This window comes from Podarcis pityusensis (genome assembly GCF_964106645.2).
Source record: "Podarcis pityusensis genome assembly, chromosome: 10".
NCBI lineage: Eukaryota > Metazoa > Chordata > Lepidosauria > Squamata > Lacertidae > Podarcis > Podarcis pityusensis.
Window position 1 is genome coordinate 23,827,259 of NC_138035.1, and position 14,886 is coordinate 23,842,144.

The 14,886-nt window shown below is 38.8% G+C and overlaps 1 protein-coding gene across 2 annotated transcripts in view; it reads left to right on the plus strand.

The window, feature by feature from the left end:
• The window catches only part of TRIM24 (tripartite motif containing 24), a 42,819-nt gene that overhangs the window by 11,736 nt on the left and 16,197 nt on the right, over positions 1-14,886 (plus strand). For both annotated transcript variants that reach the window (XM_081023977.1, XM_081023976.1), the window contains exons 2-8: positions 2,268-2,386; positions 2,962-3,109; positions 4,125-4,257; positions 5,516-5,632; positions 7,664-7,778; positions 11,071-11,217; positions 12,870-12,987. In XM_081023977.1, the coding sequence (XP_080880103.1) occupies positions 2,268-2,386; positions 2,962-3,109; positions 4,125-4,257; positions 5,516-5,632; positions 7,664-7,778; positions 11,071-11,217; positions 12,870-12,987 (897 nt within the window). The remainder of the gene's footprint in view (positions 1-2,267; positions 2,387-2,961; positions 3,110-4,124; positions 4,258-5,515; positions 5,633-7,663; positions 7,779-11,070; positions 11,218-12,869; positions 12,988-14,886) is intronic.

Sequence of the window (14,886 nt, forward strand, 5' to 3'; positions counted from 1 at the left end):
GGGTCTTTCACAAGGCAAACAAGGAGACCTTACGAACTTTTTAAAACTCCAGAAGATGAAGAACACATGTTAACCGAGATTTAAATAGGCTGAAGATAACATGGCGCCTCCCCCGCCAGAGGGAGTTTGAGAAAGGAATTTGCTCAACAACATGAGGCATTAAAAGAACTAATTAAAGTGCCATGGAACCACGCACAGCAAGAGAGGCACTATCTGAATGCGGGTGCCCATCAGGAAGATAAGTCATAACACAGAGAACAGTCTTGGCTCATTGTTGCAGGTGTAGAGGCTGAGACTTGGAAAAGGGAGGTGGACCAGGCCATCTTCACCAACAGTCTGGGCTGGCCCCATGCTGGACTCCTGCAGCCTTGAGGGTCTCTTCAGGCACAAGGAGCAGCAGCATGAGGACCTGGCCCCTTTCTAATGAAGGGCCAAGTTCAGCCTCCCTAGCCAACCCAACATCGCCTTGAACCAGGCGCTGTCTGAGGATCCCTTGCACAAAGAACTGCAAGACACGCTGGCCATGTATCCACAGGTGCAGGGAAAAGTGTGCCAGTTTTAATGGAGTTGTTTAGAAATTGTGAAATTGCAGTGTGTGAACTTTTTATTAATTTAGTTTTGCACCAAGGCAATCAAAATTCCATGCACTGTGTATATTATATAAATTTCATGATTTGTATTCTGCATAATTCTGTTTTTCCAGAGATAGTGTGTCAAGGAGTGATGCAGTATACTGAATCTCTGCCCCAGTTATTTAAAATCTTATTCCATTATCCCTCTGTCTCATGAGTTTTCATCAAACTTTGCTCACACATTTTCAAACATTAAGGCTAGAAGCTGGCTGAAAAGTAAAATGGCTGAGATGCTTTGGAAGTTGAAATTTTCTGAAATAGCACCTTCTGCACTTTTTTTCTGTGGAATTGCGCACACAGAGCCATGGGTTTTGGAACTGTCTTCTGGAACTCTTGTACATGGAAGTAGTTGTTTGCCAAACCTTATAGTCAAATTTTACTTGTGTTAAAGAAGGGTATACAGAGAACGGCCATTTTGTGCATTTTCAAAGTACACGTGTGCCGGTAAGCCAACCTTTGATTGTAATCTTGCAGTAATCCAACCTTGATGTTTACCGGTGCATGGGCAACTGTGGTCAAGCTATACTAATCCAGGAACTGCTAGAGTTGTCTTATCAAGCCAGAGGTGGTAAAAAACACTCCTTGTCACCTACGACACCTGTTTCTTCAGTGGCAGAACTGTATCTAGGAACATGCCTAGACCATATACCTCCTCCTTCAAGAAGAGTGCAATCACATGCAAATAAATTTAGCTGACCAACTTCCCAGACTTCAGAATCACTCATCCAAAAAGCCTCTATCTTGCCAGGATTCAGACTGAGTTGATTAGCCCTCATTCAACCCACCACTCCACTACATCCATGTACTGGTCCAGGGCATTCTCAGTCATTCCTGATTCAGATGTTACAGAGGAATATTGGTATCATCAGCATACTGACCGCTGCTCCCAACTGCTTCATATAGATGTTAAATAATAGAGGTCACAATATAATGCTGTGCAGCACTCAAGAGCCAAGGAGTTGGGAAACACCTATTGCCATCTTCTGGATCATCCCTGGAGACAAATATAATCTAAATATTAAAATATTGATATAATATGATATGATATAAATATGGGGTCTTAACATGTATGAATTGTTAATTGCCTGGTTTCATCATAAGTTCACAACAAACATTTCTTTCACTGTACAGTATTGTGGAAACTTTTCAGCTATTCTGTTTTTCTGTGGCTTTTAAAATATGTTTCCTAGTTCACAGAAGTGAAAGAAATAAGTATATAAGACATGGAGATATTAGTTAAGTTTAAACAGTCCACTTTTGGTTTTCCTCAGCCTTAAGTTTAGTTTGCTGAATTTCAAGGTCTTCCTGTTGGCCCTTAATTGAAGACTGGTGTGGTTATTTGTTGCTTCTCTTTTATGAGTCAATACCTGCAACACAATAAAGCTGGTCAAGGAGCATGAAGAATTAAAACATAAAAGTTGTTTGAAAAAATTGCCTTCCTACATCATATAAATGGACATCATATAAATGGCCTGCACAAAAAGAAAAAGAAAAATTGTACTCAACTTGTAGATTAATAAATGTAATGAAGAATCCACCTGAAAAGGGGTTATAAAAAGGGGGAAATACCAGACTGTAAGTTCCTTTTTTATTTCTAAACTTATTAATTCATGTCATTTTTTTCTTTCTCCCTAGTTGGTGTTGTTCGTTGCCCAATTTGTGGCCAGGAATGTGCAGAAAGACACATCATCGATAACATATTTGTGAAGGATACTACTGAGGTTCCTAGTAGTACGGTGGAGAAGTCAAATCAGGTGAGTGTCTGGTGCTTTTCAAATTCCCTAAGCTGTCAACTCGTCAGTCTTCTCTGCATGCCTTATACTTAAAATGAAAATGTTATTGTAGTCATATTTTAAATACTAGTTGTCATCTAGGAAATGAAAGTATAGGAAAAGGAGTAAAATATTTGTGTTGTTTGACATTTTATGTGTAAGATTTGCATCTTACAGAGAGAATCTAGTTATCAAAGGGTAATAGTGAATATTGCAATGTGGGAGGGCACAAGGTTTGGAATGGGGGAGAACTTTCTTCATCCCAATATCTACATTCACTCATGAATAACCTTCTAGTGGTAGGCAGGATCAGAGGCAAATCTGAGCAGAGCAATGGATGTGATTCTTACCTTTGTAGAGTAGGCTACATTCCAGCCAAAAGTCAGTGGTTTTTAGCATTGCAGTGTTACAGAAGCCTACAAAATAAGTATATGTGTAGGTGAGAAATCTGATTTCTGTTCCTCACCTGATTTCCATTCCTACTAGTAATGATACCACTGAAAGCAAATATGCTGATTTGTTTCAATAGGCATACTTTTTATTTCTACTTACACCAGGTTTGTACAAGCTGTGAAGACAATGCAGAAGCCAATGGTTTTTGTGTGGAGTGTGTTGAATGGTTATGTAAGACCTGCATACGAGCTCATCAAAGGGTGAAATTCACGAAGGATCATACAGTAAGACAGAAAGAGGAAGTATCTCCAGGTAAAAGTTCTTTTACTTAATGCTCAGTTCTATCTAATGCATTTTTTACACATTCTCTTCTATGTATAGTTTTGTTCATTTTCATTATTTCAGTATACTTCAGGGTTAACATCTGTACCAGTCTTCAGATATGCTACACAAATGCTTTCAGGGAAATATCTCCTGATCAAGGCTATTTTGGGGGCCAGGGATATCCATTGTTTTAAACTACAATTTAATGTGACATGTGAATGAGGCTATTCAGTGTCGGGGTTCACAGAATACTCTGTGAGATCGTAAGTCTGGAGGCTTGAGTTTGCTAGCTGATGCAACCAGCCTGCAATACTTTCTACGGAAGTGCTGGGTCAGAAAGACTCAGGAGTAATGTGCTGTCAGTTGATTGGAGGCCATCGGTTTAAAAGGGAAACCTGTCCAGCAGTAAGTGCTGGTGTAAAAGAGTGTTGTCAGAGAGAGAGAGATAGAAAGGTCTTCCTATTTGCCCTAAGGTGCAGCCAGGTACTCTGTTTGACTATATGAACTGCTTGTGTATTATAGCCTGTAGATACTTGTATATATAAGGTAAAGTAAAGGGACCCCTGACCATTAGGTCCAGTCGTGACCAACTTTGGGGTTGCAGCGCTCATCTCGCTTTATTGGCCGAGGGAGCCAGCGTTTGTCTGCAGACAGCTTCCGGGTCATGTGGCCAGCATGACTAAGCTGCTTCTGGTGAACCAGAGCAGCGCACGGAAACGCCGTTTACCTTCCCGCTAGAAGGGTACCTATTTATCTACTTGCACTTTGATGTGCTTTGAAACTGCTAGGTTGGCAGGAGCTGGGACCGAGCAACGGGAGCTCATCCCATCGCGGGGATTCGAACCGCCAACCTTCTGATCGGCAAGTCCTCGGCTCTGTGGTTTAACCCAAAGCACAATCCGCGTCCCTTCCAGTAATATATGTGGGGTTAATTGTAGTAATAATTGCCCCTTCTAATCCTAGCAGTAACAACAAAAGTTGATTCCCCCGTTTAATTTTGCAGAAGCTGTTGGTGTAACTAGTCAGCGACCTGTGTTCTGTCCTTATCACAAGAAGGAGCAGCTAAAGCTTTATTGTGAAACTTGTGACAAGCTGACATGTCGGGATTGCCAGTTGCTGGAACACAAAGAGCACAGGTATTATAATTGCATGTAACCAAATTGAAGGTGAAACTGGAAGTTAGAGGCAGATTTCAGTTTAGTCCAAAAATATAAATATCCTATAACCTCTGTGGTGGTTCAGGTTGTAGCCTGAACCGTGAGAGAGAAGAGAGGCAAGCAAACCAGCCAAACCTACCACTCCTCCTTGTTAATTTAACCATTGCTGCCAATGTGGTAACTTTATTTTTCTCTGACCACCTCCACTAAACAGGCCATTAACCTTCTGGACTTTAAGTGGCCCAACTTTCTTTCTATACTAGGTAGAGTAGTGTAGCACTTGGGCATGGAATGAATAAGAAGACCTTGCACCAATTTTTCCCCAAGCAGATGGGGGGCACACCTAATTTTTCAGCTTGGGTAGCTACACATAAGAGCAGTTTAAATTAAATGCACCCAGCTATACCTGTTCTAGACTGTTTCCTGAATGGTTCAGCTTTCTGGCTTCATTGTGCTCTCTAACACATTCCAGTGTTCCTGTTCTCTTAAAGCAGTCTAGGTCCTTTTCTTTCTTGCAGCTCTTCAACTCTCAATCCTTCGAGTTTCTGACTCCATAACTAGCTATTTTCTAGCTTGACTAATATACAACATTTCACCCCCACTTCCAACCTTTTAGCTAATCAGGAGAAGAATGTATTAGTTCAGTTTCTATTTCCCCTTAATTGCCAGATTCCTAACATGAAGCTTTGACCTTCCCATGCAAAATATCATTTTGACTCTCGGATGAACAACCTGAGCAAAATATGGCCTTGCTCTTTTAACCTTCCTGTAAACTTTTGACCTTCCTATGCATAAGAGCCTTTACACCAAAACTCAACCATTCAACAACCTAGGTTTTACAACCAAAAGCCCAATACAAAATGGCTAAAACACATCCATCTGTTGAATTTTTAAGGGGCACACTACCTTGTAGTTATATCAGTACAATTTTGGTTTTCCTCTTTTGCAGAAAAAGGGGTGGTAAATTTTGGCATGACTAGTCTAAATGTCCAAAGTACTTAGAGGTTTTACAATATAATCTTGGACAATGTTTATGGCCATAGGCCATACAATTTTGGCAATCAAATGCTTTATTGATCATTATTTTATTGGCCTCCGATGACCTATGAAAATAAAATGATTTCATATGAAAAATTGTTGTCACATAACTCGTCTTACCTTTTAGCAACTTTTTTAGTAAGGCAAGATGGGGAATATTTTGCTATGTGCATGGTTTGTTATTTTTCTTTTACTGCAGGTACCAGTTTATAGAAGAAGCCTTTCAGAATCAAAAGGTTATAATTGACACATTAGTCACGAAGCTGATGGAGAAAAGCAAATATATAAAATATACAGGGGAGCAGATTCAAAATAGGTACTTGTTTTATAATAATAAAATATTATGTTTATACGACATATATTTTAGGCTAAATTTAATTTATATCTATTTCTCATGTTGTGGGTTTCAGGTGATATTTTCCCCTGAGAAGTATTTCTGTAATTGGTTTCCATGACCATTGGAATTGTACTATACAATATAACAGTTTAACGTGCACAAAACATTTATCAGAATCACTGTAAAGAGGTTTGATGAACTATATCTAATGTGACTGCATTTGCATTACTATTACTATGGATTATTGTTGTTGTTTTGTTCCTAAAAATATACTGCTTTACAAAAGAATAATAGAATTATAGAGTTGGAAGGGACCACAAGGCTCATCCAATCTAACCACCTGCAATGCAGGAATCTCAACTAAGTCATATATTACTACTCTCTTCTTAAAAACTTCCAAGGAAGGAGAGTCCACCACCTCTCATGGGAGTCTTTCCCACTGTCAAACAGGTCTTACTGTCAGAAGGTTCTTCCTGATATTCAGTTGGAATCTCTTTTATTATAACTTTAATTCATTGGTTTGGGTCCTACCCTCCAGAGCAGGGGAAAACAAGTTTGCGCTACCCTCTATTTGATGGACAGCCCTGTAGGTATTTGAAGATGGCTATCATATCTCCTCTCAATCTCCTCTTTACCCAGCTAAACATACCCAATTCCCTCAACCATTCCTCATAAATCTTGGTTTCCAGACTCTTTATCATCTTGGTTGCCCTCTCTGCACACATTCCAACTTGCAAATATCCTTCATAAATTGTGGTGCCCAGAAGTGGACACAGTATTCCAGGTGTGGTCCAACCAAGGCAGGACACTGAACTTCTGTTGATGCAGCCTAGAACATAACATTGCTTTTTTGTGCTGCCACATCACTGCTGACTCATGTTAAGCTTGTCATCTGCTAAGACCCCTATATCCTTTTCACATGTACTACTGGCAATCCAGGAGTAGTCCTTATATTTGTGCAGCTGGTATTGCTACCTAAGTGTAAAACTTAATATCTGTCCCTATTGAAAATCATTTTGTTAGTTCGGGCCCAGTTCTCCAATCTGTTAAGGTCACCTTGAAATCCCTATTCTGTCTTCAGCGGCATTGGCTACCCCTCCCAGTTTGGTGTCATCTGCAAATTTGATGAGCATTGCCTCAGTACCTTCATCCAAGGCACTTATAAAGGATACAAATGAGAACTCTCTGCCCTAAGGCAAGCTGTCAAAAAATGGGAGTATGACAGAGTGGGAGATGGAACAGGAAATGCAAATAATGGTGTAGTCAAAATTATATTGATAAAAACACACATTACAATATTATATTGCTTATAATTAATCATTAAAAAACAAACACTAGTCATTCAAAAAATTAAATTATAAGGGAGGGAAAGGAGATTGATTTTGAGGTGTTCACTTATAAAGAGGAATAGTGGCATGTATGTTTTGAGAGAAAATCCCTGACAGAAGAATAAAAAGGACAGGGAAAAGAACAGTGCCTTTATTCTTTACCTTTCTGGTAGCTAGTGATGTGGGTTATCCAGAAAATTTTGAATGGAAAAACTGCAGAAAATGTTCCTTTGCAAATTAGCGTAATTTAAATAAGAACATTTTCTGATGGCCTAAAGAGGACTTCTTTTACTTGTTTTTAGTAAACAAGGCTAAAAACTTTGAAACTATCAAGCTTGTCTAACATTGCACTTGCAGTTCACAGCTGTTCATTTCTACTAATAAAAATATGAAACAGAACATTTTCTGCAGAAAAATAAAGCACTGGAAAATTTCATTGAAAATTGTCCACTACACATCACTGCCTCATGAAGTTGATTGGACATAATCCAGCAAATGCTAGTCGTAACAAAAATCCAGTTGAAATAAGTGGATCTTGAGTTCGTGGCTGTTTCATTCCATTTATTTCCTAGGGCTTAGTTAGGACCAAGTTTACTAGTTTCCAAAGATTTCAGAATAAGTTATTTTGCACATTTCCCATGTTGAGCATATTAAAGAGCATTTCTGTTTTCCACCTTTTTAGGATTCATGAAGTGAATCGGAATCAAAAGCTGGTGGAACAGGACATTAAAGTTGCTATTTTCACATTGATGGTAGAAATAAACAAAAAGGGGAAAGCTCTACTCCATCAGCTTGAGGTAAATTATTATTTACTGAGGGGCAACATTAAGACCCCACTCTGACATACTGCACATTTTTTTAATCACTTTGCAGTAATATGTACGGCTAAATAGATCTGAATGTATTTATCATGCTTTATTAAATGCATTTGTTATACTTTATTAAATTCTTTTCAGAAGAACAATTTGAAAGATTTCAAAATCTTCTTCTTCTGCATAGGAGGGATTCCATATTGATAGACAATCCTGTAATTTTTTAAAACTCCATTGTATGTCTTTGAATACTACCCATGCAAACACAATCAGATACTGACTATGCCCTTTCACACTAGGGATGTGATTACTTTGGATAATTTATATTTACATTGAAAACAACTTGTTGCAGTGTGGAGTACTCCTGCTTATTTGTTTTTTACAGAAATATGTGTAGAGTGTATTTAAGCCTTTAGCCTTCCCACATTATAAAATACATCAGAAATCACCAAACAAATATTTATAAAAAGTAGGAAAAACGGCAACTTTAAAGCATAACAGAGACATTTCAGTAAGTTAGCATAACACATCTTCAAACAGCTCAGTTTCAAAACCAACAGCAGTTAAAACAGAACAAATGAATCCAGTTTTAAAGACTTGTACAGAAAAATCCATACACAATTACGGAGAGAAATGCATAAAGCTTTGGGCGGAGTGGTCACTACCAAAAAGCCCTCTCATTCTTACCAACCTAATTGACCTTAGCAACGAGCCTGTGAGCAGGGCCTCTGAAGTACTCTTTATGTACATACAGCACATCATATGAGTAAGGTTGGTCATGATCTTTACCTAGTTACTCCATTTCCATCTCTGCCCCCTGTCACCTGCATTCTGTGGCCATTGACCATGTTAGATGCTTCTGACTGTTTAGGGGTTTTCTCCCCTTGTGTCCTTTGTGTATCTGTGGCTTCATTTTGGCTGCATGAGGTTCAAATAACATAATTTGCTATTTGTATATTTGACATTTGGCATTGGAATGCTGGGCCATTGTAACTACACTTTGGGCTAACATCTTCCCTTGGCTGCCCACGTCACTGCAGGTAAAATGCAGTGAGAGAAGCAGGATATCTTCTCTTGTGTTTGAACAAGATGTAATACCAAACAAAATGCATAACTACTTTCTTTCCCCATGGAGGGATGTTGGGTTGAAATAAACGACAGACGAGTGACAAGTGTCATATGGGAGGCATCTGCCGAGCATGTCTCGGCGAGTCCCTTTTATTGAATATTACAGCATTGCCACATATGTGCTTGTTGCTGATTGGTTAACACAAATACAATGCAAGGGCATTAAACATCAATAGATTAAAGGTTGGGAAAGGGAACACATGGTTAGACAGGTATGAAAACCTCCTTATTAAACTATTACTAGTGATTGATATTGCATGACTTGAAAGAGCATAACAATCGCATTCCGTAGATGTGGTCAACAATGCGTTAAGAACAGGTCAGGGTATGATGTTTCATGAACTCAATGTGAACTGAACATTCTAGCAGAACTTCCCATCAGAGGGATACTCATTTTCAAGGCCCACTACTGATCATTTCCCAGGTATAAATCAAAGGATCAAAACAGCATTTGAAGAGGCTCATTGTATTCCATTATCAGCAGAGATTATCTTGAGCTGTGTTAGGCTTTAGATTTATCGATTTTGCAGCAACATTCTTCAATTTATATACATGTATTAGCAATAGGCTTATGCAAGCATAAAAATACGTATAAAATGGCCATAAGAGCTTCTTTAGGGTTGTTTTCAGTATCAGACCTCTGTATTATACACTCGAAGCTACTAACATGAGTTTGACCAAACTGCAGTGGAAGACGGGAGTGCCTGGTGTGCTCTGGTCCATGGGTTCACGAAGAGTCAGACACAACTAAACAACAACAAATTATACACTCTAGTTCAGGAAGCCTGACATAAGTAAGGCAGGTAAATGTCTGGTTACTGAAACAGAGGTACAAAGATACCAAATGAAAGTACCGTATTTTTTCGTGCATAAGATGCCCCAATGTATAAGACACCCCTACTTTTGGGACCCCAAATTTAGAAAATGGGCATATGCACTATCTCTGTATAAGACTCCCCCAGATTTTTAACCATACAGTGGTACCTCGGGTTAAGAACTTAATTCGTTCTGGAGGTCCGTTCTAAACCTAAAACTGTTCTTAACCTGAGGTACCACTTTAGCTAATGGGGCCTCCTGCTGCTGCCGCCGCGCTGCCGCCATGCGATTTCTGTTCTCATCCTGAAGCAAAGTTCTTAACCCGAGGTACTATTTCTGGTTAGCGGAGTCTGTAACCTGAAGCATCTGTAACCTGAGGTACCACTGTATTTTAAAGTAAAACAACCTAGTCTTATATCTGGAAAAGTATGGTACATTCTGTGGTTAAAAACAGGTGCAAAGAATGATTGAGAGAACTGTGTGGTTAAAAAGGTGTCTGTTTCCATGAGCTTGTGTTCAAGTAGTCACTGAAAACAGGATATAGCATTTAGAACCTTGAGCACTATTTAGAAAAAAACCACTTTGTCATTTTAAGGATGGAAATGTTATTTAACTTAAATAGGCTTCTCATATAAATTTATAGTCATACAGTAAGAGGGTATAAAAAGCAGAACTTGGTCTTTGTTTACCACCATTTCTTGGACAATCAAGGTAGACACTGGGCAGATCTGGGCAGGTGTGGTCTTTCATCGATAAAGAACTTTGCTTTTCTGCTTTGTTTCTAAGTTCGTGAGTTCTACATTTTTGCAGTGGAAGGATGTGATTGTTTACTTGTCTATTTTCTGCTGTTAAATAAAAGCACTCTGTTGGGCATTATCTGCCTGTGTGTCAATCAAGTGTGATCTAGTATTGCCTAGATTCCGGGAGCCTACATATTGAGACAGATAGCTAGGAACTTGGGGTCTGTGCCTCTCTCTCAGCCCCTGGATTTTTCACAACCTTTTTAGCACTTACAACTTCTCTTTCAGAGTGCGCTCATCATTCAAATGATCACTTCTAGCACATCACTCTTCTAGCATACCACTTTGAGTCAAAGGGTAGCTAACAAAGGGTAGAAATCAAAGGGTTTGAATAGTAATAAGATGTAAAAGACAAGGCTTACTTGTGTTTGATCACTTGGAGAGATGGAGATAATAAACACGCACAACTCGAGTAATGTGTTAGTGGCAGTTAACACTTTTTATGAACACAGCTGTTCCTGTATCTTCTCTGAAAAATTCAACTGTTTGTTTTGGCAAAAGAACTGATGAGTGTCTGGGTTTGTCCCTTGCAGTGTCTAGCTAAAGAACACCGAATGAAGCTTGTACAGCAACAACAGGAAGTGGCAGGTCTTTCTAAGCAACTGGAACATGTCATGGACTTTTCTAAATGGGCTGTCGCCAGTGGTAGCAGCACCGCATTACTGTACAGCAAACGCCTAGTAAGTGTTGGAAGTTGGGGTGCAACTTGCTTGCAGAGAAGAGTTTGCATGGGACTAAAATAGAGTAAGAGAGCTTCAGTTTCCTTCACTGTCTCTGTCCCTTTGATCTCGATGCTGACCTATCCTTTGATCTTGTCTGATATTGTCAGGTTGCCTTCTCTCCAATTTACGCCTCTCCAAGACACAAAGGTGCAAGCACGGCCACCTTTGTTTTCTCCAACTTAGGATAGATTTTCTAATTCTAAATTAAACTATCCATGTTATGTATTTCTTATAATAAATGATTTGTTATTTTTCCTCAACAAGTGTCTCCACATGTGTGATTGCAGCAGGCAAACTTAGTATCTAACCAGATTCACAAGCTAGCCCCCACACTCTGTGCATACATTTCAAGAGTAAGAATAGAGAGCTACTGGACTTTTGTCTAGGAAAGCCATAGTCATGGCAAGTTGATTACAAAGACAATGTGCTCTCAGCAGGATATGGGAAAGCAAGAGTCTGCTGAACAGTTATTTATAAACGTGCTACTGTTGTTCCTATTTCTACTATGAAAGCATGCTAAAAACTAGAAAGAGTGCTTAAAAATAAACTGGGCAAGCAGGGATTAAAAATGTAATGCATCAGTTTAATAGTCATCTTTTTAGATGCATGTATTAATGAGCTGGGATTGACCAGGTGAGCATGCACCTGATGGCTAACATGGGTTTACCACTGCAAGGGATGAAGCAGTCCATTCAGCAGCAGTGTGGGGAGAGGGGGAGTCACAGCAGCATCTTTGTGGTGGCAGTGCTAAAGCTGTGTGTACACCTGTGTAGCTGCCTGCAACCCAATGCTCCCTTGATCTTGCTGCCTTCTTGCCCTTGTCTTGGCAAGTGTAGCACCTTTACATGAGAAAAACCCTTTTGTCTCAAATCCACAAGTGAAAGCATTGAACCTTTGATGCAGGTCAGCAGTTTCACATTGCCCCTTTGAAGTCCCCCTTTGAAGTTGCTTTGTTCCAGCAAAGCCACATAAAGGGCAGTTGTTCAATCCAGAAAGAAACAAGAAACTGATTATTATATATATTTTTTAAAAACCACAATAACCAGGTTTTTTAAAAAGTGTAGCACCATTATCCCTGGGAGGGCACAGCTGCCACTTCACCTCCATCATGCACCACTGCTGAATCTAAGTTAAATAAATTCAGTCAAAGTATCTCCTCTCTCAGTTGTTACATCAACTTATAGCCAAAGCTTCCTGTATTAGACATTTTTGTCTTTCATTTTTATTATTAGCTGTTTATTATTACAATACTATATTATGTATTTATTTCTGTTTATTATTAGCTAGTGTAAGTTGTATCTTATCTGTCATGCTAGTGCACAGTTTTGAAAGAGTTCCTGTTGCATTTCCAGGAGTGATGCTGTGTATTCTAATTTAAATAATAGTATTTTTTTTAAAAAAAACCAATACTATTTGTGTCATGGGAATTCATGAAATGTAATATTTTTGTTAATAAAACTTTGCTAGGAGAATGTGAGAAACATGCTATATATTTTTTATCAATTTTAGGGGGGTATAATGGGGAAAAACAGCCTTTATGTGGAACACTTTCCCCAGATAACAGCAGAAAAAGTTGAACTTTTTCATACATCATTTCTGATTTATTCTAGATTACATATCGATTAAGATACCTCCTTAGAGCAAGGTGTGATGCCTTACCAGTGTCTAATACCACCACCGTGTTTCACTGTGATCCTAGCTTCTGGGCCCAAAATATCTTCAATTTAGGTATGGTACATTTCCATGTACATCTCTGTTAGTCTCTTTGTTAGAAACTGTTGATGTTACTAAACATGTTTACTCTCTGAAATAACTGTTGGCATTGATTTCTTTTAAGCGGTGTCTTAGGAATGGTTAGAGAACACATTCCCCCGCCAAACTTGATACCCTTCTTAGAATATATCTTTTTCTGTTATTTTATACTTCTTCCCTCCACTTTGGGATTATGAACAAAAAAGCCTCCACTCATGATGAATTTCTACATAGAGATATCATTTATTGACAGGACATTTTGTGTTCTTTGTGTATGCTCCGAATACACACATCTGTCTTGTTGCCTGTGCAGGCGGTAGGAATCCCCAATTAGATTTGTACTGCATGCATAAGCACATTGAAAAAATGTGCTGTCACACGACACATGTATGTATCAAGTACATTACATTTCAAAGATGGGGGTAGGGATGTTCAAGGAATCAGATGGGGTGTGTATTTCCAAAGCAAACTCACCTGATCTGCATATCCCAGATTGGAATATGGTTCTTTTTAGAATCCACCCACACAAAAGATTCTATGGCATAGTCCAAGGGCAGACTCTCGGTGTTTGTTTTTAATAGGTAGTAGCTGCCTGGAGTGGCTAGAAAGTATGTTTCCTGTTGTGCACATTGAAAATTGGGGCACAAATGCTCTTAAGAACAATGGGGGCATTATGTTCTGTCCCACCCAAGGACTTTGTACAGATAAAGAATGTGCTTGCATGGATCTAAAGCAATTTTTGCTCTGTTCAGGGTGGAGGTCCTAGACAAGACTTCAGTGTAGTAAACCTTCAGTTTGTTGGTTAAGCAGCACACTAGTTCCTCCTTTTACAGATGTCACGTTAAGGTGGAGCAGGGTTAATCTCTCTGCATCAGTATACAAAAATATAGGATCCAGGAAGGTGCCTCAGACATGCAGATTTAGATAACACATTTCTTCTACTTAATAAGACCAGTTCAGCATTACAGAAAATAAAGTGAGGTTAGTCAATAACATATAAAAACATAGTATAATGAGGTAACTCAGAAACAAAGCATTACAGAAATCAGACCAATCAAATAGTTGAGGTACCTTTCTTCATTACCAGGGTGCAAGCTGTGAGTCTCAGAAAGAGAGGACTGAAGAGAATCTCAAAGGAGGGAATGTTTATACTAAATTCCCCCATGAAGAACAAAAATTTGATACTTTTGTAAAACTGACACAGTTTGGGGTGGGGGAACTATTCTAAGTTACATCAAAATTTCAATTCCATAAGGTCTTTAGGCTATATATGTGAAAGGAATAGGATAAATTCAAGATTCAAATTCCATATCTTTAACTCAAACAAGATTCTTTTAGACATGGAAAAATATGTGGAGTGCATCTCAGCATACTAAAAGTTATCAATTAGAGATTCTACTGCAACTTGCTATATCTGTGAAAACAGTATTCCTGGCTAATTGGGTTCAATTAGTAATTTGTTGTTTTGCGACACATGCAATAGAGGTTTGTCAGTTCAAGGTTTTATGGATTTACAGTAGGGAACTGCTTAAAGTTTCATTATTTTATGGCAGGGCAAAAGTTACATTGTTTTAAGATAAGGAAAAGGAAACCATAGGATTGATATGTGAGCACAGCTTGTCTCACCAGTTATGATGCTCTGTAAAATGTTCAGGACATCACAAAGATACAAAGAATGCCTTCATTCCCAGTGTAACAAGCTGAATTGTACTTCATTAGGTTGAAGGACATTACTTATCTTGAGTATCAGCTATGAGGTCCAATCCATTGAGCAATGTCATCCAAGGCAGGAAGGATGTGCAGAAGTGGAATTACTTGCCACAGATCAGTAGGCCAATTATCTTTTTTCTATACAAAGTCCCTAGGATGCACAGC